At 46.5% G+C, this 25,115-nt stretch overlaps 1 protein-coding gene and 1 pseudogene across 2 annotated transcripts; both read right to left on the bottom strand.

Annotated features, from left to right (window-relative positions):
* Positions 1 to 967: 967 nt before the first annotated feature.
* Positions 968 to 4,054, bottom strand: LOC129023255 (uncharacterized). 2 transcript variants are annotated; one of them, XM_063663148.1, is made up of 5 exons: positions 3,955 to 4,054; positions 3,734 to 3,799; positions 2,822 to 2,910; positions 1,918 to 2,034; positions 968 to 1,378 (listed from the first exon to the last, which is right to left on the bottom strand). In XM_063663148.1, exons 1-5 carry the CDS (start codon positions 3,988 to 3,990, stop codon positions 1,279 to 1,281), a joined length of 408 nt encoding a protein of 135 aa, XP_063519218.1. In that variant the 5' UTR covers positions 3,991 to 4,054; the 3' UTR covers positions 968 to 1,278. The 2 variants fall into 2 exon arrangements, with proteins under 2 accessions (XP_063519218.1, XP_054325831.2); XM_054469856.2 differs by lacking the exon at positions 3,734 to 3,799.
* Positions 4,055 to 5,137: 1,083 nt separating this feature from the next.
* Positions 5,138 to 24,670, bottom strand: LOC129023170 (keratin, type I cytoskeletal 18-like; annotated as a pseudogene).
* Between the last annotated feature and the right edge of the window lie 445 nt (positions 24,671 to 25,115).

Raw genomic sequence — 25,115 nt, 5'->3', positions numbered from 1 at the left:
GGGAGGCTGAGGCAGGAGACTCGCTTGAACCCAGGAGGTGGAGGTTGCAGTGAGCTGAGATGGTACCACTGCACTCCAGCCTGGGTGACAGAGCGAGACTCCACCTCAAAAAAAAAAAAAAAAAAAAGAAAGAAAGAAATAATAGGAGGCAAAGTTTCCAGGCCAAGGGAACTGCCTGTGCAAAGGTCCAGGGGCAGGAGAGAGCATAGGTCCCATTCTGTTGGTGTTGCCCTGAGGTGGGGGATAAAAGGGGACATCGAGGCCCAAGAGGAAAGCCTAGGATGAATCAGAGAGGCCCAGAGGGCAGTGGGGAGCCATGGATGAGCTTAAAGCAGGGGAGTGGCAATGATCAGAATTGTATTTCAGCATGAGCAGGCTGACTCTTCTGAGAAGGCCGGCCCAGAGGGCCAGAGGCTGAAGGCTGGGATGTGGTGCAGAGATGGCACCTGGACTCATCAAGGCAGCCTCCATTGGTGACTGGATGTGGGAGGCCTCTGCATTTTTTCATAAGGTGTTTTCATGACCCTTCATTCACTTAATCCTCCAGATTATAGCCCTGGGGACAGGCATTGGTGCTAGGTCGCACGGATGGCCCCACTCTCCCACCTTCCCTGGAGCTGCCCATTTCACCGGGGCTGGGTTGGCCTGCCCACCTCTCACTCTGGGCTTGGCCCTGTGATCCATGTGGGTCAACAGGACAAAGTGGAAGTGGCTATGGCCCACCTTGAGCTGAGTCTCAGGGGGCTGTGTACCCTCTGCTTGCTCTCCTGCACCTCTGCCATTGCCACGAGGACACACCCAGCTCAGCCTGGGAGGGTGAGGAGCACTCAGACTCATTGCCAGCAGCTGGCCACCCACAAGACACATGGGTGAGCCCTGCCAAGACCAGAAGAATCGCGCCACAGAGCCCAGCCGAAACTGCTGAACTCTGAGCCAAATAAACACTTATTTGAAGCTTCCAAGTTTTGGGTAGTTTGTTATGCAGCTTTATTGTGGCGCTAAATACAGTTTTCTGTCCTCACTTTAAAGACTGTGTCTTTTGAGTTCTCACAGCCAGGGACCCTGCTCTGAGGTCCGTGTGATTTGCCTGCACTGTGCGACCTCCCAGCGCCGATCTCAGAGGCCTTGGCTCCCGGGGGATAGGAAGGCGGTTTTGCCTGGTCCTGGGCTGCGGCAGTGCTGGAGCCTCACCTGTATCAGTGTGGCCGCTCCACTCTGCCGGCTGTTCACTCATCACCACTGCTGTGGTTCCGGCTGGGAGCAACAGCATCATTATCTTCAAGATGCAGCAGCAGGAGTCTTCATTTGATTGTGAGCCTCACGTCTCAGAGCAGAACTGACTCCCGCTGGGAGGCGGGGCTGCATCCTCTTTGTGAAGCTGAAAATGAAGAGGAAAATGTCATCGGGGGTTACGAAGAATGCGGTGGCATTTGCGACAGATGGCAACACAGCTAAGTTTCCAATCATCGGGCTTGAAGCCGTTCTTTATTTGTAACTTTGCCTTTTCAGTGCAGATAAGTTTGGGCCTCGTTATTTTTCTCTAGGCTGATGGCAGAAAGCTGGGCATGGTGCTGCTGGCCATGGGGCAGGGTCCGAGTGCCCTCCTTTAGCTGGCCTGTCCAGCCTCTTCTCTGATGCTGTCTCTGCTGTGCTATGGTGTAAGGAAGAAGCCAGAAGGCAGGCGACGTGGGTTCCAGCCCTAGTTCTGCCTGTTACTGGCTGTGTGGCTGTGGGCATGTTACGCTCCTCTCTGGCCTTGAGGTTGTCTTTTGCTACACCAGATGCCATTGGGGCTTGGGGGAGGAGACAGAAGATGTTGGTGGGAGCCAGACCATGAGGCTCAAAAACATCAGGGGCACAGAGAGGTCAGTGGGGGCTGAACACATTGGCCAGGACTCCCAGCAGCAGGAAACTCACCAGTCCAGCCTGCTCTGCTGACAAGACGTCCCTCCAGATGTCCAGAGGAAGTTCCAGAGGAAGTCTGCCAGCTTGATTTCCCGAGCCTCGGTTTCCTCATCTGTAGAGTGGGTAGGGCTGTGGCAAAAGTTCCGTGGCACAAGGCGTGAAGAGTGCTCACCTAGGCCAGCACATCATGGGCCCTCTGGGGACATGGTCCATTTTCTCCTCCTCCCGAGGCAGGCCAAGCTCCAGAAAGCAGAAGACCTTCCAGTGTGGGAGGAGAGGGTACTCTAGGGGTAGCCCAGTAGGGCTGAAGGTCTTCCCTGGTGCCCTGTGCAAACTTGGGGGCGGGTGGGTGGTGCATGGCAGACCTGGTGTTCCTGGACATGGAGGCAGCCCATGGCCACAGCTGTGCTGAGACTCAGGCCACTCAGTCCATCCCTCTGCATCCCTCTCCCCCTCCTCCTTAAAGCCCTGCAAACCTGCCTTCGTGGCCCTTTTCTTCCCTGATGAGGCTTTGGAATGAGCTGCTTTTTTTAGCTTCTCCAATCAGGCCGGCATCGTGCTTGGCTATTGTTAGCATCTCAGCTCGACGCCTCCTTCAGAAAGTGATGAGATCATCCTCCCAGAGGTCCACGGTCACCTTTCCACAAGGCTCAGCAACGTGCAGACCTCTCCTCCCATCCCCTACCCTGGTCCCAGGACAGGGACAGTGACAGCACTGAGAAGAGGAGTCAGGGACTGAACTAGGAGCAGGAAGGGAACTGGGAGTGAATGATCAAGGAGAATCTACTGTGGGCTCCGGACAACATCCTCTCTGCCCGCCAGCAACCCTTCCTTGCCTCTGGGGCCAGCACTTTGTTTTTCCCTCAAGGAGCCAGCTCTCCTTCTGTGTCATGCTGTACTGACCCCCACGCCTTACCAGCCCATCATGCACTGTGTTCCCCTCTGGTTCAGTGATTGGCTCCCAAGCAGGATGTGTAACCATCCATTCTCCTCTTTAAACAGAACCTGTTTTGTTGGAGTGAAAGTTTGCCCCTTAAAAATAGGTGTTACCAGGTTCCCTTGCAGCTAGGAGTGGCCATGGACATAAGAGGAAGTCTGCCAGTTTGATTTCCCATCAAAGGGAATGGTCTCAGGGGCACAGACCCTTCTTCCTGCCTGGAATGTGGATCTGATGCCCAGAGCAGGAGCAGCCACATTGCAACCATGAGGATAAAAGGTACAAAGACCGGACTTTCTGAGAAAGATGGTGGCACAGACACACACATGTACATTTGCCTCTTCTTGAAACCTCACTAAAATGATGGTAAAGATCACTTTATGGACATTACCCTCAAGCAGAAAGAGAAAAGGGGAGGAGGCCCAAGCACCAACATTTTGGAGACTGGAAACCTGGTGGATGAGCTGTAACCCACTAGGTGAGCTTGAGAAGCTGAAAGACGGCCAGCAGCATGCAAAGATGAGAAGCAACAATGGGCTGGGAGGCTGGAGATGCCAGGTACTTCCGGAGGGGAGTGAAGGAGGATTGTTTCAAACAAGAGCAGTTAGTCTTCCTCTCACGGGAGGGACAGGGACAGAGACAGCTATCCACTCCCACTGCTTGTACAGCTGGGAGAGTGCCCCTCCCTGAGCCTGGCAGAAAACCCAAGATTTGAAAGGGTGGGGCAGAGGCCTCTGGATTGGGGGATGCCACTCCAAAAGCAGGGCATGTACTGAGTATTGGAGACCCCCGCCTCTTTCTCCTTGCAGCCCCCAGAACACCGGCAGCCAGGCCTCACATGCAGCAGTGGGGAGCTGGGGGATCATTTTGGTTGGGGTCAGTTCCACTGACCTTCCAAGTGGAAAGCCTCACACTCTGACCCCCAGTGACCCCCGGGGAAGCACTCTGCCAGATCACCTGCAGTGGAGACCGCAGTCAGAAAACGCTACCCAAGGGCTCAGCACTTCCAATCAGCTTCTTTGTTTTTTAAATGAAGTAGACATTTAAATGACGTTTATATTCAGTGAAGTGCACAGATCTTAGCACAATCTGATGAATTTTGGCAAACTTACTCCCATGTCACATGCCTCCCTCAAGGTAGAGGACATTTGTGCCAGCTGGAAAATCTCTCACCAGGTCACCCTCCCAGCTGATCCTCGTCTCCAGCACCTGCCCTCCCCATCCCCTGCAGGCCGTGCTGTTCCGATTTCTATCAGCATAGAGGAGCCCTGTCTGTTCTAGAAGTTCATATAGATGACATCACACAGCACATACTCTTCTGTATCAGGCTTTGTCACCTAGTAGAATGTTTTTGAGAGTCATCCATGTGTTGCAGGCATCAGGGGTTTGCTCCTTTCTGTGGTTAAATGATCTTCCATGGTTTAGAATGGAATATTTATCCACTCTCCTGTTGACCGACATTTGAGTTGTTGACAGTTCTTGGCTATCGCAAATAAAAGTGCTAGGAACATTCTTGTACAAGTTTTTATGTGGACACGTGCTTTCATTTTTTTTAATTGAATAAGTAACTAGACATAGAATTGTTTGGTCACAGCAATTTTGTTTAACTTTATGGGAAATTGCCATATTGATTTTTAAAGCGATTGTACCATTTCACATTCTTACCAACAATGTATGCATTCTAGTTGCTCCATATCTTTGTCAACACTTGCTAGGGTCTTTAAATTTTAGCCATTCTGGTGGATATGTAGTGGTATCTTGCTGTGATTAAAATGTGTACTCCCCTCTCCCAATGACTAATGGTGTTGAAGATCATTTTTACGTACTTATTTGCCATTTATATATCTTTTTTGGTGAAGTGTTTGTTTAAATCTTCTGCCCATTTTTGGGAATTTTTAATGCTTTTTTTTTTTTTTTTCCAGACAGTGTTTTGCTCTTGTTGCCCAGGTTGGAGTGCAATGGCGCGATCTTGGCTCACTGCAACTCCCACCTCCCAGGTTCAAGTGATTCTCCTGCCTCAGCCTCCTGTGTAAGCATGCACCACCATGCCCAGCTAGATTTTTGTATTTTTAGTAGAGAGGGGATTTCACCACATTGGCCAGGCTGGTCTAGAACTCCTGACCTCAGGTGATCCACCGTCCTCAGGCTCCCAAAGTGCTGGGATTACAGGCATGAGCCACCCCACCCAGCCGGATTTTTAAAATTATTGAGTTGTAAGAGTTCTTTTTTTTTTTTTTAACCTCTGAACTTTTTATTGGCCTCCCGCTCCCTAAAGGGTACCCTGCTTCTGCTGCCTTAATATCTCAGAACTTTTGTGTCGGTCTCAGACACCACTTTGCCATCCACTAACTGGTGGGTGGTGGTCTTTTGAATGGTTTGCGTGGAGTTGCTGCTGTCCAGGGCATCACCAAGATTGAAGTCCTCGCCATCTTCCAGCAGGTGGCAGTAGGTGGCGATCTCAGCCTCCAGCTTGACCTTGATGTTCAGCAGGTCCTCGTACTCCTGGACCTGGCACTGTCCCTCTGCCCGCATCTGTGCCAGCTCTGACTGCAGGTGCAGCAGGATCCCGTTGAGCTGCTCCATCTGCAAGGTGTAGCAGGCCTTCACCTCCCTGAGGCTGTTCTTCAAGCTGGCTTTCAGATTTCTCATGCAGTCCAGGTCGATCTCCAAGGACTGGACTGTACATCTCAGCTCTGTGAGTGTCATCTCAGCAGCTCCAGCCTTGGCAGACTGCGTGGTGACCACTGTGGTGCTCTCCTCAATCTGCTGAGATAAGTACTTGTCCAGCTCCTCTCTGTTCTTCCAAGCCAGCTCGTCATATTGGGCCCGGATGGCTGCCATGACCTTGGCGAGGTCCTGAGATTTGGGGATCTACCTCCACGGTCAACCCAGAGCTGGCAATCTGGGTTTGTAGGCCTTTTACTTCCTCTTTGTGGTTCTTCTTCATGAAGAACAGCTCCTCCTTGAGAGCCTTGATCTCTGTCTCCAGCTGCAGCCGAGTGACATTGGTGTCATCAATGACCTTGCGGAGTCCATGGATGTTGCTCTCCATAGATTGGCGCATGGCCAGCTCTGTCTCATACTTGACTCTAATGTCATCAGCAGCAAGATGGGTATTGTCGATCTGCAGAACAATGCAGGCATTGTCCACAGTAATTGCCAAGCTCTGAGCCCTCTGGTCCTTGATGGTCTTGAAGTAATGGCTCCAGTCTCTGAACTGGGGTCCCTTCTTCTCCAGGTGCTCCCGGATTTTGCTCTCCAGCTTCCGGTTCTTGGTCTCCAGGTGCCTCACTCTGTCCAGGTAGGAGGCCAGCAGTCGTTCAGGCTTTGTATGGTCTCCTCGTTCTGGGTGCCTCCCATTCCTGCCAGACCCCCAGTCATCCCCGTGGCCAGGCCCCCGGACCCCATGCTGCCCCGGAAGCTGGTGGAGCAGGACATGGAGATCCTGGAACCAGAGCTCCCAGTGCCTGCATAGATGCTGGCCGCACTGCTGACCAGCCGGGCGCCATAGCTGGGCACCTGGGCAGGGCCCAGGGACCGGTAGTTGGTGGAGAATGTGGAGAGAGTGGTGAAGCTCAAGCTGTCCGGGGAGGAGGGTGAGAGGACAGGACTCAAGCTTTGCCGACCAAGAGTTCTTTACATAATTCTAGATACAAGCCCTTTGTCCGATGCATATTTTGTATATATTTTCTTCTAGTGTGTGACTTTCCTTTTCATTTTTGGAACAGTGTGTTTTAAAGAACAAACACTTATAACTTTGATGCAGTTCAATTTATCCAGTTTTTCTTTTTATAATTAGTGGTTTTTGTAAGATATTTTTCCAAACTTGAAGTCACAAAGATTTTCTCCTATATCTTCTTGAAAAAGTTTTATGTCTTTAGCTCTTACATTTAGGTCTAGGATGCATTTCAAGTGACTTTTTGTATATAATGTGAAGTTTCAAAGTTCATTTTTTAAAAACATACGGCCTGAAATCATTTCAGCACTTTTTGTTGGAAAAAGTTTATTTAAACGTTTGTTGAAAATCAATTGACTATATATGTGTGGGTCTATTTCTACAGTCTGTTTTCTCTTCTATTGATCTCTATGTCCATCTTTATGCAAATTCCACAGTCTTGATTACTGTAGCTTTGTAATAAGTCTTGAAACCAAGTGTGTAAATCCTCCAACTTTGTTCTTCTTTTTCAAAACGGCTCTGGTTATTCTGAGTTGTTTGCATTTTCAAATTTTAGAACCGGCTTGTCAAATTCTACCAGAAAAGCCTGTTGGGATTTTAATTGGGATTGTGTTACATCTATAGATGAATTTGGGGAAAATTGACATCCTAGCAATTACATTAGTTTGGGTTTTCTCAGGGTTCTTCTGTTTCCAGAGAAACAGAACCAATAGTATATCTCTCTATCTGTATTTATCTAGTCAGATGGATATGAGAGAAGATTTATTGTAGAGATTGGCTCATGTAATCATGAAGGCCAAGAAGTCCCATGATGTGCAGCCTGCAACTTGGAGACGCAAGGGTGCAGGTGCTGTCATTTAGTCTGAAGGCCTGAGTAGTGGGTAGGGGCAGAAGAATGCTGGTGTCTGTTCCAGTGTCTGATGGCCCAAGAACCAGGAGCTCTAGTGTCCAGGGGTAGAAGAAGATGGATGCCCCAACTCAAGGAGAGAGAGAGAGAGAGAGAGAGAGAGAGAGAGAGAGAGAGATAGAGAATTCATCCTTCCTCTGCATTTTTGCCCACCCACATTTATAAGGATGGATGTCTTTACTCTGTCTACTGATTTAAATTCTAATCTCTTTCAGAAACACCCTCCCAGATACACCCAGAAATCATGTTTTACCAGCTACCTGGGCATCCGTTAACCCAGTCAAGTTGACATGTAATGGTAACCATCACAACAATGCTGAGTCTTTCACTCCATGAACACATTGTATCACCCTATTTATTTAAGTCTTTAATTTCTCTTGCCAATGTTCCATAGTTTCCAGTGAACAGTTCTTGTTTATATCTAAATAGTTCATGTTATGCTATGTTAAATGGTTATTTTCTAAAATTGCCATTTCTGATGGTTCATTGCTGGTATATAGAAATCAATTAATTTTTATATATAGATTTTGTATCCTGAAACCTTGCCAAACTCACTTATTCTTGTGGGTTTTTGTAGATGCATTTAGATTTTCCACAGAAACAGTCACGTTGTATATGAATAAAGACAGTTTTAGTACATCCTTTCTGATCTGGATGCCTTTATTTCTTTTTTTTTGTGCCTCAACACACTGGTAAGCACCTCCAATACAATGTTAAGTACAAGTGGTAAGAGTAGGCATACTTGCCTCATTTCTGATTTGGGGAGGAAGGAGGAAGCATTTAGCTTTTCATCATTCACTATGATATTAACCATGGGTTTTCCTTAGATGCTGTTTTTCAGGTTGAGAAAGTAATCTTCTATTTCTAGTTTGCTGAGTTTAAAAAAGGAAAATCAGGAATGGATGTTGGATTTGGTCAAATGCCTTTTCTATATCTATTGAGAGGATTATATTGTTCTTTGAGAATATTTTAAACTAATTAGTTGATAAATAATAGCTGTGCATATTTTTGAGGTACACGTGATAATTTGATATATTTACATAATCAAATCAGGGTAATTGCAATTGCAATGGATGGATATTTATCTTTTCTTTACACTAGGAACATTCAAATTACTCCCTTCTAGCTATTTTGAAATGTATAATCAATTAATATTAACTATAATCATCCTATTCATCTGTTGGACACCAGATCTTATTTCTTCTATCTAATGTTTTTCTTATTTAGTCTTTTAAGATGGTGAATTACATTGACTGATTTTCAGACATTAAATCAAGCTTGTCCTCCTTGGGTAAGCCCCATGCTAACAAGGTGCATTATTCTTTCTATCTCTCTGTCTGTCTCTGTGTATGTGTGTGTGTGTGAATTTAAATTTGATATGCTAAAATTTGTTTAAGAACTTTTGTGAGAGATGTTGGCCTGTAGTTTTTTTTCTTGTAATATTTTTGACTAGTTTTAATATCAGGATATTGCTGGCCTTACAGAATGAATTGAGGTGTGTTCCAGCATTTTCAATTTTATGAAAGAGTTTGTATAGAACTGGCATTATTTCTTCTTTATATGTTTGGTAGAATTCACAAGCGAAGCCATTTGGACCTGGAGTTTTCTTTGTTGGAAGGTTTTCTTTCACTACAAATTAAATTTCTTTACTAGGTATAAAGTTATTTAGGTTGTCTATTTCTTCTTGAGTGAGATTTGGTAGTACGAACACTTTCAAGGAATTTGTCAAGTTCATCTAAGTTGTGTGATGTATTGGCATCACATTGCTCATATTAGCCTTTTAATGTCTGTAGGGTCTGTAGTGGTATCTCCTCTCTCATTCACAATGCTGAAAACTTGTGTCTGCTCTCTTTTGGTCATGATTAGTCTGGCTACAGTTGTTTATTAATTTTAACAACTTACTTAAAAGAACAAATATTTGCTTCTATTTATTTTCTTTGTTGTTCTCCTGTTTTCCAGTTCATTAATTTCTGCTTCTCATCATTCCCTTTTTTCTGCCTACTTAGCTCTCCTTTGTCTGATTTCTTTTTTTTTTTTTTTTTTACTATACCATAAAATGATTTTATTTATTTATTTTTTGTTTTTTTATTATTATTTTTTTAATTTATGAAGTATTTGTTGATCATTCTTGGGTGTTTCTCGGAGAGGGGGATGTGGCAGGGTCATAGGATAATAGTGGAGAGAAGGTCAGGAGATAAACACATGAACAAAGGTCTCTGGTTTTCCTAGGCAGAGGTCCCTGCGGCCTTCTGCAGTGTTTGTGTCCCTGGGTACTTGAGATTAGGGAGTGGTGATGACTCTTAAAGAGCATGCTGCCTTCAAGCATCTGTTTAACAAAGCACATCTTGCACCGCCCTTAATCCATTTAACCCTGAGTTGACACAGCATATGTTTCAGAGAGCACAGGGCTGGGGGAAAGGCCATAGATCAACAGCATCCCAAGGCAGAAGAATTTCTCCCAGTCAGAACAAAATGGAGTCTCCTATGCCCACCCCCTTCTACACAGACACAGCAACAAACTGATCTCTCCCCCCTTTCCCCACACTTCCTCCCCCCCTCTTCAACAAAACCGCCATCGTCCTCATGGCCCGCTCCCGATGGTCGCTGTCTCTTCGGAGCTGTTGGGTACACCTCCCAGACAGGGCAGCTGGGCAGAGGTGCTCCTCACCTCCCAGACAGGGCGGCCGGGCAGAGACGCTCCTCACTTCCCAGACGGAGCCCCCCGGGCAGAGGCGCTCCTCACTTCCTCCCAGACCGGGTGGCAGCCGGGCAGAGGCGCTCCTCACCTCCCAGAGTGGGCGGCTGGGCAGAGGCGCTCCTCACCTCCCAGAGTGGGCGGCTGGGCAGAGGCGCTCCTCACTTCCCATAGGGGGTGGCGGCCGGGCAGAGGCGCTCCTCACTTCCTCCCAGACGGGGTGGCGGCCAGGCAGAGGCGCTCCTCACCTCCCAGACGGGGCGGCCGGGCAGTGGCACTCCTCACCTCCCAGACGGGGCGGCCGGGCAGAGGCGCTCCTCACCTCCCAGACGGGGCAGCCGGGCAGAGGCGCTCCTCACTTCCCAGACGGGGTGGCGGCCAGGCAGAGGCGCTCCTCACCTCCCAGACGGGGCGGCCGGGCAGAGGCACTCCTCACCTCCCAGACGGGGCGGCCGGGCAGAGGCACTCCTCACCTCCCAGACGGGGCGGCCGGGCAGAGGCACTCCTCACCTCCCAGAAGGGGCGGCTGGGCAGAGGCGCTCCTCACTTCCCAGACGGGGTGGCGGCCGGGCAGAGGCGCTCCTCACTTCCCAGATGGGGCAGCCGGGCAGAGGCGCTCCTCACTTTCTCCCAGACAGGGTGGCGGCCAGGCAGAGGCGCTCCTCACCTCCCAGACGGGGCGGTCGGGCAGAGGTGCTCCTCATCTCCCAGACGGGGCAGCCGGGCAGAGGTGCTCCTCACTTCCTCCCAGACGGGGTGGCAGCCGGGCAGAGGCACTCCTCACCTCCCAGACGGGGCGGCCGGGCAGAGGGGCTCCTCACTTCCCAGATAGGGCGGCCGGGCAGAGGGGCTCCTCACCTCCCAGATAGGGCGGCCGGGCAGAGGGGCTCCTCACTTCCCAGATAGGGCGGCCGGGCAGAGGCGCTCCTCACCTCCCAGACGGGGCGGTCGGGCAGAGGTGCTCCTCATCTCCCAGACGGGGCAGCCGGGCAGAGGCGCTCCTCACTTCCTCCCAGACGGGGTGGCAGCCGGGCAGAGGCGCTCCTCACATCCCAGATGATGGGCGGCCGGGCAGAGGCGCTCCTCACTTCCCAGATAGGGCGGCCGGGCAGAGGGGCTCCTCACATCCCAGACGATGGGCGGCCAGGCAGAGATGCTCCTCACTTCCTAGACGGGGTGGCGGCGGGGCAGAGGCTGTAATCTTAGCACTATAAGAGGCCAAGGCAGGAGGCTGGTAGGTGGAGGTTGCAGCCAGCCGAGATCACACCACTGCACTCCAGCCTGAGCACCATTGAGCATTGAGTGAGCGAGACTCCGTCTGCAATCCCAGCACCTCGGGAGGCCGAGGCAGGCAGATCACTCGAGGCCAGGAGCTGGAGACCAGCCCGGTCAACACGGCGAAACCCCGTCTCCACCAAAAATACAAAAACCATTCAGGCGTGGCGGCGCGCGCCTGCAATCCCAGGCACTCGGCAGGCCGAGGCAGGAGAGTCACAGGAGCCCGAGGCAGGGAGGTTGCAGCGAGCCGAGATCATGGCAGTACAGTCCAGCTTCGATAACAGCGGGAGACCGAAAAAAGAAGGAAAGGGAGACCGAAGAAAGGGGAGGGAGAGGGGGAGGGGGAGGGGGAGGGGGAGGGGGAGGGGGAGAGGGAGAGTCTGATTTCTTAAGGTGCAAGTTTAAGTCAATCTGAAAACTTTCTTCTTTTCTAATAGAAGCATTTACTAATACAAAATTTCCCTCTATGCACTGCATTAGCTGTATCCCACATATTTTGGTATGTGAAGTTTTCATTTTCATTTAGTTAAAATGATAATTTCACTTGTGATTTATTCTTTAAACAGTGAATTATTTAGAAATGTATTTTTTAGTTTCAAAATATTTGGGCATTTTCCAGGCATCTCTCCATTATTGATTTCTAATTTAACCCAATCGTGGTCAGAGAACATACTTTGTATGATTTAAACCCATTCCAACTTTTTGAGACTTGTTTTAGTGCCCAGGAAATTGTCTATCTTGGTAAACGTTTTGTGCACTTGAAAATAGTGTGCTTTCTGCTATTGTGGGGTGGAGTGCTTTATATGTTGATTAGGTTATGTGGTTGATAATGTTCAAATCTTTCATATTCTACTGATTTTCTATCTCATCATTATATTATTAAACAGGGGTATTGAAATCTCCAGTTACAACTGTAGATATGTCTATTTCTTCTTTCAGTTCTGTTCTGTCAGTTTTACTGTATGCATTTTGAATTTCTGTTAACTAGTGCCTAAACTTTTAGAATTATTCGTCTCTTGATGCAGGGACCCTTTCATCATTCAATGACATTCTGTATTATTGGTAATATTATTTTCTCTAAACTCTACCTTTCCAATATTAATATCCACACTTTGACTTTTTTTGAGGTTAATCTTAAGATGGCATATCTTTTTCCATCTTTATTTATTTTTTATTTTTTGAGATGGAGTTTCACTCTTGTCACCCAGGCTGGAGTGCAGCGGTGCGATGTCAGCTCACTGCAACCTCTGCCTCCCGGGTTCAAGCGATTCTTCTGTCTCAGCTTCCTGAGTAGCTGGGATTACAGGCATGTGCCACCACGGCTAATTTTTTGTAGTTTCAGTAGAGACAGGGTTTCACCATGTTGGCCAGGCTGGTCTTAAACTCCTGACCTCAGGTGATTTGCCCACCTCAGCCTCCCAAAGCCCTGGGATTACAGGCATGAGCCAGCATGCCCAGGCTTTTTCCATCTTTTTACTCTTAGCCTATACATGTCTTTATGTTTAATGTTGACTTTTTGTAATCAGTGTATAGAGTCTTACCTTTAAAAAAAAAAATCTTAGCTGGGCATGGTGGCTCCCGTCTGTAATCCTAGCACTTTGGGAGGCTGAGGCAGGCAGATCACCTGAGGTCAAGAGTTTGAGGCCAGCCTGGGCAACATGGTGAAACCCCATCCCTATTAAAATACAAAAGAATAGCTGGGCTTGGCAGCGGGCATCTTTAACCCCGGCTACTTGGGAGGCTGAGGCAGGAGAATTGCTTGAGCCCAGGAGGCGGAAGTTGCAGTGAGCCAAGATTGCACCACTGCACTTCAGCCTGGTGACAGAGCGAGACTCCGTCTCAAAAAAAAGAAAGAAACCTGAAATCAGTCTCACAATCTTTACCTTTAAATTAGAGTGTCTGGACTGCTTACGTTGAAGATGATATAGTTACAATTGAATTTAAATCTTTCACTTTGCTTTCTCCCCCTCTATTTGTCTCATCTATTCTTTGCTTCTCTTTCCTTCTTTTGCCTTAATTGGATATTTTTATAATACTACTTTATTTCCTTCATGGGCATATTAGCTACCCGCCCCATCCTGTGTTTTAAAGTAGTTGCTCTAGTATTTATTGTAGACATCTTTAACTTGTCACAGTTAACATTTGAGGACTCCTGCACCCCTTCACATGGAGTGTGAAGCTCCCATGACAGTACCCTTCCCTTTACATCTCTCTGCTTTTCCACTAGTACCGCCATGATTTTACTTCTACATTTATTATAAATCTCACAATACATTGTTGTTATTTTGCCTGAAAGAGAAATAATCTTTTAAAGGGCATTAACAATTTAAAAAATGTCTTTTACATTTACTGACATGATTACCATTTTTGTTTCGTTTTGTTTCTGAGATAGGGTCTCACTGTCACCCAGGCTAGAGTGCAATGGTGCGACCTTGGCTCACTGCAAACTCAACCTCCCCAGGCTCAAGCGATCCTCCTACCTCAGCCTCCTGAGTAGCTGGGACTACAGATACATGCCACCACACCACAAAAAAAATTTGTGTAGTTTTTTTTTTGTAGAGACAGGGTCTTCCTATGTTGCCCAGGCTGGTCTCAAACTCCTGGGCTCAAGTGATCCTCCCGCTGTGGCCTCCCAAAGTGCTGGATTCAGGTGTGAGCCACCGTGCCCGGCCTGATCACCATTTTTGATGCTCTTTGTTTCTACATGTTTATTCAGGGTTCTGCTTAGTATGTGCATCATTTTCCTTCTGCCCAAAGGAGGTCTTTTAGCATTTCTTGTAGTGCTGGTCTGCTTAGGATCAAATCTCTCAGCTTCTTATGTTAAATTAAATCTTTACCTTGTCTTCATTAAAAATATATTATCTCTATATAGAGTTCAAACTTGACAGTTAATTCTCCGTCAATACTTCAAAGTGATGATGTCACCCATCTTCTGACCTCTATTGTTTCTTCTAAAAAGCTTTCTGTAAGCTTTGTCTTTGTTCTTCTGTGTGTGATGTGTCTTTTTTTGGTCTCTTGCTGTTTTTAATGCTTTCCTTTAACATCTGTTTCCAGAAATTTGATGATGAAGCACCTTGGTGTGGTTTTCTTCATGTTTCTTAGGCTTGAGTTCATTGAGATGTTTGGATCTACGGATTGATAGTTTTCATTAAATTTGAAAAAATATAACCACTATTTTTCCAAACTTTTTTTTTTGTGTCCATCCCTCTTCCCCACTGCTTTTCTTTTCTGAGATTCCAATGACATGCATATAGGTCATTTGATGCTTTGTTCATTATATTTCACTTTTTTTCCTGCATTTTTTGATAGCTTCTTAGTCTTACGTATCCATATTCACCTAATTTTTCTTCTGTGTTGTCTAATTTGTTGTGTGTTTTACATCTCTTAAAATCTGACTTGGGTCTTTTAAAAAACTCTTTCAGTCTGTTATTATCAGGTGCACGCTTGCCTCTATTTTCTTGAACAAATAGAGTCTATTTCTTAGAGTTGTTTTAGTATCTTCATCAAATAATTCTATCATTGATGTCATTTCTGGGTCTGTTTCTACTGACTGATTTTTCCCCATATTATGACCTGTCTTTTTCTACCTCTTTGCATAGATGGTGATTTTTGATTAGGTACAAGAAATTGTGAGCTCTGGTTGTTGGGTATGGTTTAATTAATTCATTAATTTTGCCTGTATTCCTTTAAATATTTTTTACAAAATTTTCTGGGCATTAGATCAGCTACTTGGAAACAGTTGGATCTTTCTGAGGCTTGATTTTAAGCTTTGTTCCAGTGTTTCTTTTTCTAATCTGAGGTCAGTTCCTCACATGAATGTGCTGATCAGTACTCAGCTAAAGAATAGAGGGTAACCACTCAAGGTTATAGATGTAGGTATAGTCAGTTGTTTGGATACCATTTGTTAAAAAGATTTTTCTTTTCCCTAACTTGCTTTAGCACCTAAGGTAAAAAGAAATCAATTGACCGTATAAATGTGAGTTTCCTTCTGGCCTCTATTCTGTTCTAGTGCTTTTATTTGTCTATGTTTATGCCATTATTGTACTGTCTTCACTATCATAACTTTATAGCAAGTCTTGAAATTATGTTGTAAAAGCCCACCAATCTTATTTTTCTTTTTGAAGACTTTTTTTTTTTTGGCTATTCAAGGTTTTCCAATTTCTGCATACATTTTGGAATCAACTGTGATGATTGTAAGGTTCCAGAGGCCCTCACAGAAGCCAAGTAGATGTTGAAGCCGTGATTGTATAGTCTGCAGAGCCATGAGCCAATTAATTCTCTTTTCTTTATGAATTATTCAGTCTCATGTATTTCTTTATAGCAATGCATGAGTGGTCTAACACAGAAACTGTACTGAGGAGGGGGTCTCAGATGAGACTTTAGACCAGACGTGGGGCTTTTGAGTTAATGCTGGAATAAGTTGAGATTTCAGGGGACTATTGGGAAGGTATGATTGTATTTTGCAATATGAGAAGGACATGAGATTTGGGGGGGCCAGGGGCAGAATGATGTAGTTTGGATATTTGTACCCACTCAAATCTCATGTTGATTTTACCTTCAACGTTGCAGACGGGTCCTGGTGGGAGGTGATTGGATCATGGGGGCGGATCCCTTATGGCTTGGCGCTATTCTCCGCATAGTGAGTGCGTAATCATGAGACCTGCCTGTTTAAAAGTGTGTGTCGCGGCCTGGTGTGGTGGCTCACGCCTGTAATCCCAGCACTTTGGGAGGCCGAGGTGGGTGAATCACGAGGTCAAGAGTTCGAGATCAGCCTGGCCAACATGGTGAAACCCCGTCTCTACTAAAAGAAAAAAATACAAAAATTAGCTGGGCATGGTGGCACGTGCCTGTAGTCCCAGCTACTCGGGAGGCTGGGGCAGAAGAATTGCTTGAACCCAGGAGGCGGAGGTTGCAGTGAGCAAAGATCGTGCCACTGCACTCCAACCTGGGCGACAGAGCGAGACTCCATCTCAAAAAAAAAAATAAATTAAAAAAAAAAAAAAAAAAAAAGTAAAAGTCTGTGTCACTGCTCCCCCATCTCTTTTGCTCTGCTCTTGCCATGTGAGATGCCTGCCTCTCCTTCACCTTCTGCTATGACTGCAAAGTTCCAGAGGTCCGTGACAGAAGCTGAGCAGATTTTGGTGCCATGCAGAATTGTGAGCCAATTCAACCTCTTTTTTTTTATTTTTAAAAAAGAGAGAATCAACTTTTAACTTTAAAAATGACTGCTAGGGCTGGGCGCGGTGGCTCACACCTGTAATCTCAGCACTTTGGGAGGCCGAGGTGGGTGGATCACTTGAGGTCAGGAGTTCAAGACCAGCCTGGGCAATATGGTGAAACCCCGTCTCTATCAAAAATACAAAAAAAGTAGGTGGGCTTGGTGGTGTGTGCCTGTAGTCCCAGTGACTCACAAGGCTGAGGCAGGAGGATTGCTTGCGCCTGGGAGACGGAAGTTGCAGTGAGCTGAGATTGTGCCACTGCACTTCAGCTTGGGTGACAGAGTGAGACTGTCTAAAAAACAAAACCAAACCAAAAAAAAAATGACTACTGAGATTAAAATATTTAAAAAACGTATCATTGAGCTATAATTGACATACAATAAATGACACACATTTAAAGTACACAGTTTAGTAAGTTATGAAACGTGTGTCCATGTGTGAGCCATCATCACAACCAAGACAATGGACACGAGCATCAGCCCCAGGAGTTTTCCTCTGACTCTTCTGTTTCCTTAATGCCCAACCCACCCTGGCCCCTAGGCAATCACCGATTTGCTTTTTGCCACTATAGATTGGTTTGTCGAAATTTTGATTGGGATTGCATTGAATCATTAGATAAATTTGGGGCAAATTACTATCTTATAAATATTGAATCTTCCAGTCAATGATCATGGTATATCTCCCCATTTGCTTATTTCATCTTTATTTTATCTCAGTACACATTATTGTTATTATTATTATTAGAGATGGAGCCTGGCTCCCAGGCTGGAGTGCAGTAGCACGATCTCTGCTCACTACAGCCTCCACCTCCCGGGTTTCAGCTATTCTCCTACCTCAGCCTCCTGGGTAGCTGGGATTACAGGCACCCACCACCACACCTGGCTAATTTTGGAATTTTTTTGTTAGTAGAGACGGGGTTTCATCATGTCGGCCAGGCTGGTCTCGAACTCCTGACCTCAGGTGATCCTCCCGCCTCGCCTCCCAAAGTATTAGGATTACAGGCATGAGCCACCATGCCCGGCCAGTACACATTATTTTATAGCCTTTAGTGTAGAGGCTTTACACATATTTTATTAAATGTATTCCTATTTGATGTTTTTTATGGTATTGCAAAGGTATTACTTTTAGTGGCAGTCATTACAGTGTATAGAAATTTGTCTTTCTCTTTTGCCTTTTTATCCTGTGACCTTGTTAAATTTGCTTTCTAGTAAAGCAGTTAAAAGATCCCTTAGCATTTCCAACATATATAATATTATCTGTGAATAAAGACAGGTCTATCTCTTTCTTTCCATTTTGTAAGCTTAAACATTTTTTTTTTCCTGCTGTGTTTCCCTGGGCAGGCCCTCCAGTCTAATGTTGAACAGAAAGCTCACATCCCTGCCTTGCTTTGAATCTTCAGGAGGAAGCATTTATTCTTCATGGTGATGTGTGATGCTAACTGTAGAATTTTGTTTTGCTTTGTTTGTACATGCCTTTAATCAGGTTGAGGAAGTATCTTTTCATTCCTAGTTTGCTAAGAGTTTTTTCTGACAAATGATCGTTGAATTTTATCAAATGCTTTTTCTGCATCTGTGGAGCTGGTCATATGGGTTGTCACCTTTATTTTGTGAATCTTGATTCATCTTGTAATGAATGACAGTAATTGAGTTTTGGATGTTGAAGATCTGAAAACAATATTTCATCTATTCCTCCCCTCCAGTTTTATAATTATTAACCGCAGCAGGGCAAGTGCCGTACCTTTGTGGCTGAGAGCAGTCACTCAAAACCAGCTCTGCTAGAGCTGCCCAGTCAAATATGATCAACAACCCAGGGTCACCTGATGAAAGATGTGACCAAAATAAACTATCAGCAAGAAGCAACTTGGAGGAAATGACACTATGGAAAGAGAAGAAAAAGTTAAAAATACCATCACTGATCTGCTCAGAGGAATAAGACATCCTTCTATCAGAACAAGCAGCCATAAAACAGAACAGGAGTGCTTAGAAAATAAAAATATTACAGCAGAAATGAAAAACTCAGTAGAAAAGCTGGAAACTAAATATAATCCACTATGGTAGAAAGCAGAACAAAAAAGACACAGAGGGCCAGCCGTGGTGGCTCAGGCCTATAATCCCAGCACTTTGGGAGGCCGAGGTGGGCCGATCATGAGATCAAGAGATCGAGACCATCCTGGCCAACATGGTGAAACCCCATCTCTTCTAAAAATACAAAAATTAGCTAGGCATGGTGGTGCCCGCCTGTAGTTCCAGCTACTTGGGAGGCTGAGGAAGGAGAATCGCTTGAACCTGGGAGGCAGAGGTTGCAGTGAGCTGAGATTGTGCCACTGCACTCCAGCCTGGTGACAGAGCGAGACACTGTCTAAAAAAAAAAAAAAGACACAGGGAAAATAGAAGAGAAAAGGTAAGAAAATGAGGGGAAAGCCCAGAAGTTCCACAAGGAGAGAACAGAAAGGCAGAGCAAAGCATTTATCAAAGAAACGATGAAAAGATTTTCTACTTGCAGGACCACTGATTGTCCAGAAAAACAGATGAAAATAAACCAAGACCAAACAGATGACCCTGACATTTCGTGATGCTTAGGCACAGAGAAATGAAGCTGGGGGATGGGGAGGAGAAGCTGTATACAAAAGATGGGGGAAAAGAATATCTTTTAACTTCTCAATAGCAATTTTGGGAGTGAGAGAACTGTGGAGCAATTCCTGCAGAATTCTACACCCAGTGTGCTGAAAGTGATTGCTGTGAACAAAATTCCATTATCCATGAAGTTTGGCCAAAAAGATAATTTGCAGGACTTGAGCAGCAGATGGGGTGTAGTAGCCGTTACTTTCTGAAAGTCTCTGATTGATGACAGGGTTCTGCAGACGTGCCCAGTGGGTTCCAGTTTATTTTCAGTCTTTCTTCTTCACCCACACTCTTCTTCCTGCCAGCCCCACTGACCACCTGCAGCCCCAGGCCCATCTCAGAGGCAATGGCTTCTCCCAGACCCTCCCTAAAAACCCGTCCGGCTTGTTCTCACATCTATGACTGGATACGCTTGGCTTCAGGGGTTTTCCTGAAAGCCCCGACTTGTCCACCTGTGTCGACAACAGGTGGCTAGTGACCCTCTGCCCATCTGTGCCTTCCCTTTTCCAGCCCCTCCCACCATTGTGCAAGGTCTAATTTTCTTTCTTTCTCTTTCTTTCTTTCTTTCTTCCTTTCTCTTTCTTTCTTCTTTCTCTTTCTTTCTTTCTTCCTTTCTTTCTCTTTCTTTCTTTTTCTTTCTCTTTCTTTCTTCCTTTCTTTCTTTCTTCCTTTCTCTTTCTTCCTTTCTGTTTCTTTCTCTTTCTTTTTTCCTTTCTTTTTCTTTCTTTCCTTTTTTTTTCTTTCTTTCTTTCCTTCTTTCTTTCTTTCCTTCCTTCCCTTTTCTTTCCCTTTCTCATTCCTTTCTCTCTGTTTCCCCTTCCTTCCTTCCTTTTTTCTTTCTTAAATGGAGTCTTGCTCTGTCACCCAGGCTACAATGCAGTGGCACGATCTTGGCTCACTGCAACCTCTGCCTCCTGGGTTCAAGCGATTCTCCTGCCTCAGCCTCCCAAGTAGCTGCGACTACAGTCGCACACCACCATGCCCAGCTAATTTTTAGTATTTTTAGTAGAAATGGGGTTTCACCATTTTGGCCAGGCTGGTCTCGAACTCCTGGCCTCAAGTGATCCACCCTCCTCGGCCTCCCAAAGTGCCGGGATTACAGGCATGAGCCACCATGCCTAGCTGCAAGGTCTAATTTCTGCAATAACATCCATACTAGCTCTGCTCCCTAAACAATCACTGTCTGATAGAATTTTTGGCATCTTTTAGAAGTGTTTCCAGGGAACAGAAACATATGTGTAGCAATCTAGAATTGATTTTCTGGTTCGACTAGATTTAAAGGCATTAACAACCCCATGGCCAGAGGTAATTAGGAGATTTGTCATCCATGGCATACGTTGGCAAAGCAACTACTTAAATCATCACCCAGAGTCTCCCAGACCAAGTGCCTATAGAGGCAAGGCTTTGAGTGACTGAGAAGCTGCAGCCGAGAATGTTTTAGTGACCATGAGGAATAGACGGACAGTGGGTCTGGCTGGTGACATGTAAGTGTTTTGGGGAATTTGGAGAAGGAAATGATAGCTCAGGATTGTAAATTCCCAGCAAAAGTTCTAGGTTGGGAAGACGAGAGTGCCTCTGACTTCCTGGAAAGACATCCTCATCTCTTGCAGCCACAGGATTGAGAGATTTTTGAAAACCCATCCCAAAGTCTAATCTCGCAGATGAATGCAGTTTAAGAATGCAATTAAATTCACAACACCTCATATCTAAATTAGAATGATTGGGAAAAAGCAAGACTCTCAGAATTGGAATGAATGGACGCCTGGACAGATTGTGATGAAACTGAGCACTAGCAATCCCTGAATCCTGCTATGCATCCTCAGCTCATAGAGGCAGCCTCTCCTCCTGAGTGTGTGGAGGTCAGTCTCCCATTGCCTGAGAGCCTGTAGTGACCTCTTCTGAGGTGGCCGATCCCCACCACCTCTCATTTCTTCTAGACCTGTCACTAGACTCATGTCCAGTTGGCCCCAGGGTGCTGGGTACAAAGAGTGACCAGGAAGAAGTACCATACCCAGGCTCCCCTTGGGTGTATTACATGTTTGGTTCCAGATCACCACAATGAAGAGAGTGTCACAATAAAGCAAGTCACACAAATGTATTGGCTTCTCAGTATTATATAAACTGGGAAACGTTGCCCAGATCCATCAGGCAGCTATAGCCTTAAGAAACGTATTTCTTAAATAATAAGACTTGAAAGTCAAAATGACTCCTTGATCCATGGGCTGCAGAATGGATGAAGTGTTAGCAGGCATGAAAACAACATTCTTCTTATACGTCTCCATCAGAGCTCTTGGGTGACCAGATGCAGAGTCAATGAACAGTAATATTTTGAAAGGAATCTTTTTCTGAGGAGTAGGTCTCAATAGTGGGTTTCAAATATGTAGCAAGCCATTCTGTAAACAGATGTGCTGTCACCAGGCTTTGTTGTTCCATGTATAGAGCACAGGCAGAGTAGATATAGCATCCTTCTTTTTTTTTTTTTTTCTGAGATGGAGTCTCTCTCTGTCGCCCAGGCTAGAGTGTAATGGCACGATCTCGGCTCATTGCAAACCCCGCCTCCCGGGTTCAAGCAATTCTCGTGCCTCAGCCTCCCCAGTAGCTGGGACTACAGGTCCCTGCCACCAAGCCTGGCTAATTTTTGTATTTTTAGCAGAGACAGGGTTTCACCATGTTGGCCAGGCTCCTCTTGAACTCCTGACCTCAGGTGATCCACCTGCCTCAACCTCCCAAAGGGCTGGGATTACTGGTGTGAGCCACCGCACCCGGCTGGTATAGCATCATTCTTAAGGGTCCTAGGATTTTCAAGGTTTTCAGAATTGCAAGTTAACATTGGCTTCCACTTAAAGTCACCAGCTTCACTAGCCCCTCGCAAGAGAGTCAATCTGTCCTCTGAAGCTTCAAAGCTAACCATTGACTTCTCTTCTCTAGCTATACACTAGATGGCATTTTCTTCCAATAGAAGGCTATTTTATTTACATTGGAAATCAGTTGTTTAGTGTAGCCACCTGCATCGATGATCTCAGCTGGATCTTCTGGATAACTTGCTGCAGCTACTCTATCAGCACTTGATGCTTCACCTTATACTTTTAAGTTAAGGAGATGGCCTCTTTCCTTAACATGTTGTGGCTGGTAGGATCTGCCATCCATGTCACTCAAACTTCACATCAGCAAGAAGGCTGTTTCAATTTCTTAGCATTCTGTGTTCACTGGAGTAGCACTTTTTTCTTTGTTGTTTTTTTGGAGAGGAGTCTCACTGTCGACCAGGCTTGAGTGCAGTGGTGCAATCTCAGCTCACTGCAACCTCCACTTCCCAAGTTCAAGCGATTCTCCTGCCTCTGCCTCCCAAGTAGCTGGGATTACAGGCACGCACCACCAGGCCCGGCTAATTTTTGTATTTTTAGTAGAGACAGGGTTTCACCATGTTGGCCAGGCTGGTCTCGAACTCCTGACCTCAGGTGATCCACCCACCTCATCCTTCCAAAGTGCTAGGATTACAGGTGTGAGCCATTGTGCCTGGCTTGGAGTAGCACTTTTAATTTCCTTCAATAACTTTTTCTTGGCCAGGTGCTGTGGCTCACACCTGTAATCTCAGCACTTTGGGAGGCTGAGGCAGGTGAATCACCTGTGGTCAGGAGTTCAAGACCAGCCCGGCCAACAGGTGAAACTCCATCTCTACTAAAAATACAAAAATTAGCCGGGCGTGGTAGCACGTGCTTGTAATCCCAGCTACTTGGGAGGCAGAGGCAGGAGAATCGCTTGAACCTGGGAAGTGGAGGTTGCAATGAGCTGAGATCGCTCCACTGCACTCCAGCCTGGGCAACAGAGTGAGACTTTTTCTTTGCATTCACAAGAGCCCCAGCTTTTGGCCTGTCTCAGCTTTTCGCATGCCTTCCCCACCAAGCTTAGCCATTTCTAACTTTTGATTTAAAGGGAGGGATGTGGACTCTTCCTTTCATGGAACACTTAAAGGCCATTGTAAGGTTATAATTGGCCTATTTTTAATATTACTGTGTCTCAGGGAATAAAGAGGCCCGAGGAGAGGAAGAGAGACAACGGAAAGACGGGTCGGCAGAACCCTTAGAGCACACACGATATTCCTCTGTTAAGTTTGCCGTGGTTTTTGGCGCCCCAAAACAATGACAATAGCAACGCCAGGGATCGCCAAAGGCGTAGTCACCACACTAGACAAGGAACCCAGCTGCAGTGCTTGCTTTGGGCAGAGGAAATACGGGATGAATACAGAAGAGGAGGCTGCACACACCAGGCACAAGCATGTGAGCGGTGGTGGAAGGGAAGGGGGTCGGTTAGGAGTGCTCACTCTTTATGCTGTTGTTACTAACATTTTCAATCACATTAACCAATTATTATTATTATTTAGAGGGAATTTTGCTCTTATCACCCAGGCTGGAGTGCAGTGGTGTGATCTCGGCTCACTGCAGCCTCCACCTCCCAGGTTCAAGTGATTCTCCTGCCTCAGCCTCTCGAGTAGCTGGGATTACAGGCACCTGCCACCACGCCCGGCTAATTTTTGTATTTTTAGTAGAGATGGGGTTTCACCATGTTGGCCAGGCTGGTCTTGAATCCCTGATCTCAGGTGATCCGCCTGTCTCAGCCTCTCAAAGTGCTGGGATTACAGACATGAGCCACCACGCCCGGCCCCCATATTAACCAATTATCATTTCCTTCTTCCATTCCCCTGCTATCTCACATAAGCTATGTTCATCATGACTGGTCTTACGTCTGATATTTAAGTCACAGGATGTCAAAGAAGGAGTGTGACTCAGCCAGAAGGGGGATTGCCCCCTTCACAGATGGAGAAAGTCTCTTTTTGAGGCTGGGAGGGTAGGTTAGTGCACTTTTGATTTTAATAAGGAACAGTTGCGTCATGTGAGGAAGCAGCCTGATTTCATTGCTGTCTTTATTAGGAAGTTAAATATAGTGAGAAGGGGTTTGTTTAGATGGCAGGCTGACAACTTACGGGCTGTTGGCAGGCAAAAGCAAGCAGGCTGCGCTCCTCTGAGCGTCTTTGTGATCGGAGATGGGGAGAGACCGCTGCAGAGGTTCTCCGTGAGTTCCAGGGTGTCCGCACTCTTCCTCACCCTGGGTCCTGCTCCTGCTCCCCACCGTTGACCCTGCTGCCCAGACAGTGGCCCTGGGCTTTCCCACAGAGGCGGCAGCTGCAGAGGCAGCAGCTCCTGCAGCCTCTTTGCCAGACCTCCCCCGGCGCCCTGACCTCTGCTGCTGGATGTGCGTGACTTTCTTATGACTTCCCTACGAGCTCCGAGCTGGCCTCCTGCCCCGGGCTTCAGGAGGGCGGGCTGCTGAGTCTTTCCTGACTCTCCTCCCCTCCTCCCCAGCTCCGCTCCTCTCTTCTTCCCAGGATTGTGCAAGGTCTCATTCCTATGATGGGCCCCTCCTCCCACAATGCTCATTGTCGCTTCTCTTCCTGTACTGAACTTGGCCTAGGATAACCACTCAAGCCACTGATCAGCTAGGAGAGTAGAATAAAGATATTTCAAGGCCGGGCACGGTGGCTCACACCTGTAATCCCAGCATTTTGGGAGGCCATGGCAGGCGGATCACGAGGTCAAGAAGTCAAGACTATCCTGGCCAACATGGTGAAACCCCGTCTCTACTAAAAATACAAAAATTAGCTGGACATGGGCTGGGCGCGGTGGCTCACGCCTGTAATCCCAGCACTTTGGGAGGCCGAGGCAGGTGGATCACGAGGTCAGGAGATCGAGACCATCCTGGCTAACATGGTGAAACCCCATCTCTACTAAAAATACAAAAAAATAAAAATAAAAAAATTAGCCAGGTGTGGTGGCGGGCGCCTGTAGTCCCAGCTACTCGGGAGGCTGAGGCAGGAGAATAGCG

Source organism: Pongo pygmaeus, chromosome 23 (assembly GCF_028885625.2).
Source record: "Pongo pygmaeus isolate AG05252 chromosome 23, NHGRI_mPonPyg2-v2.0_pri, whole genome shotgun sequence".
Classification (NCBI taxonomy): Eukaryota; Metazoa; Chordata; class Mammalia; order Primates; family Hominidae; genus Pongo; species Pongo pygmaeus.
Note: the sequence above shows the minus strand (reverse complement) of the source record. Positions and strands in the feature narration are given on the sequence as shown.

Coding starts and splice junctions, on each gene's coding strand:
- LOC129023255 (XM_063663148.1), bottom strand. CDS start 3,990: ATGTCCTCTACCTTGAGGGAGGCATGTGACATGGGA. Junction 2,035..2,821: donor ACACAGTGCATGATGGGCTG/GTAAGGCGTGGG, acceptor CTTTTGCCACAG/CCCTACCCACTCTACAGATG. Junction 1,379..1,917: donor CAGCAGAGCAGGCTGGACTG/GTGAGTTTCCTG, acceptor CTTCATTTTCAG/CTTCACAAAGAGGATGCAGC.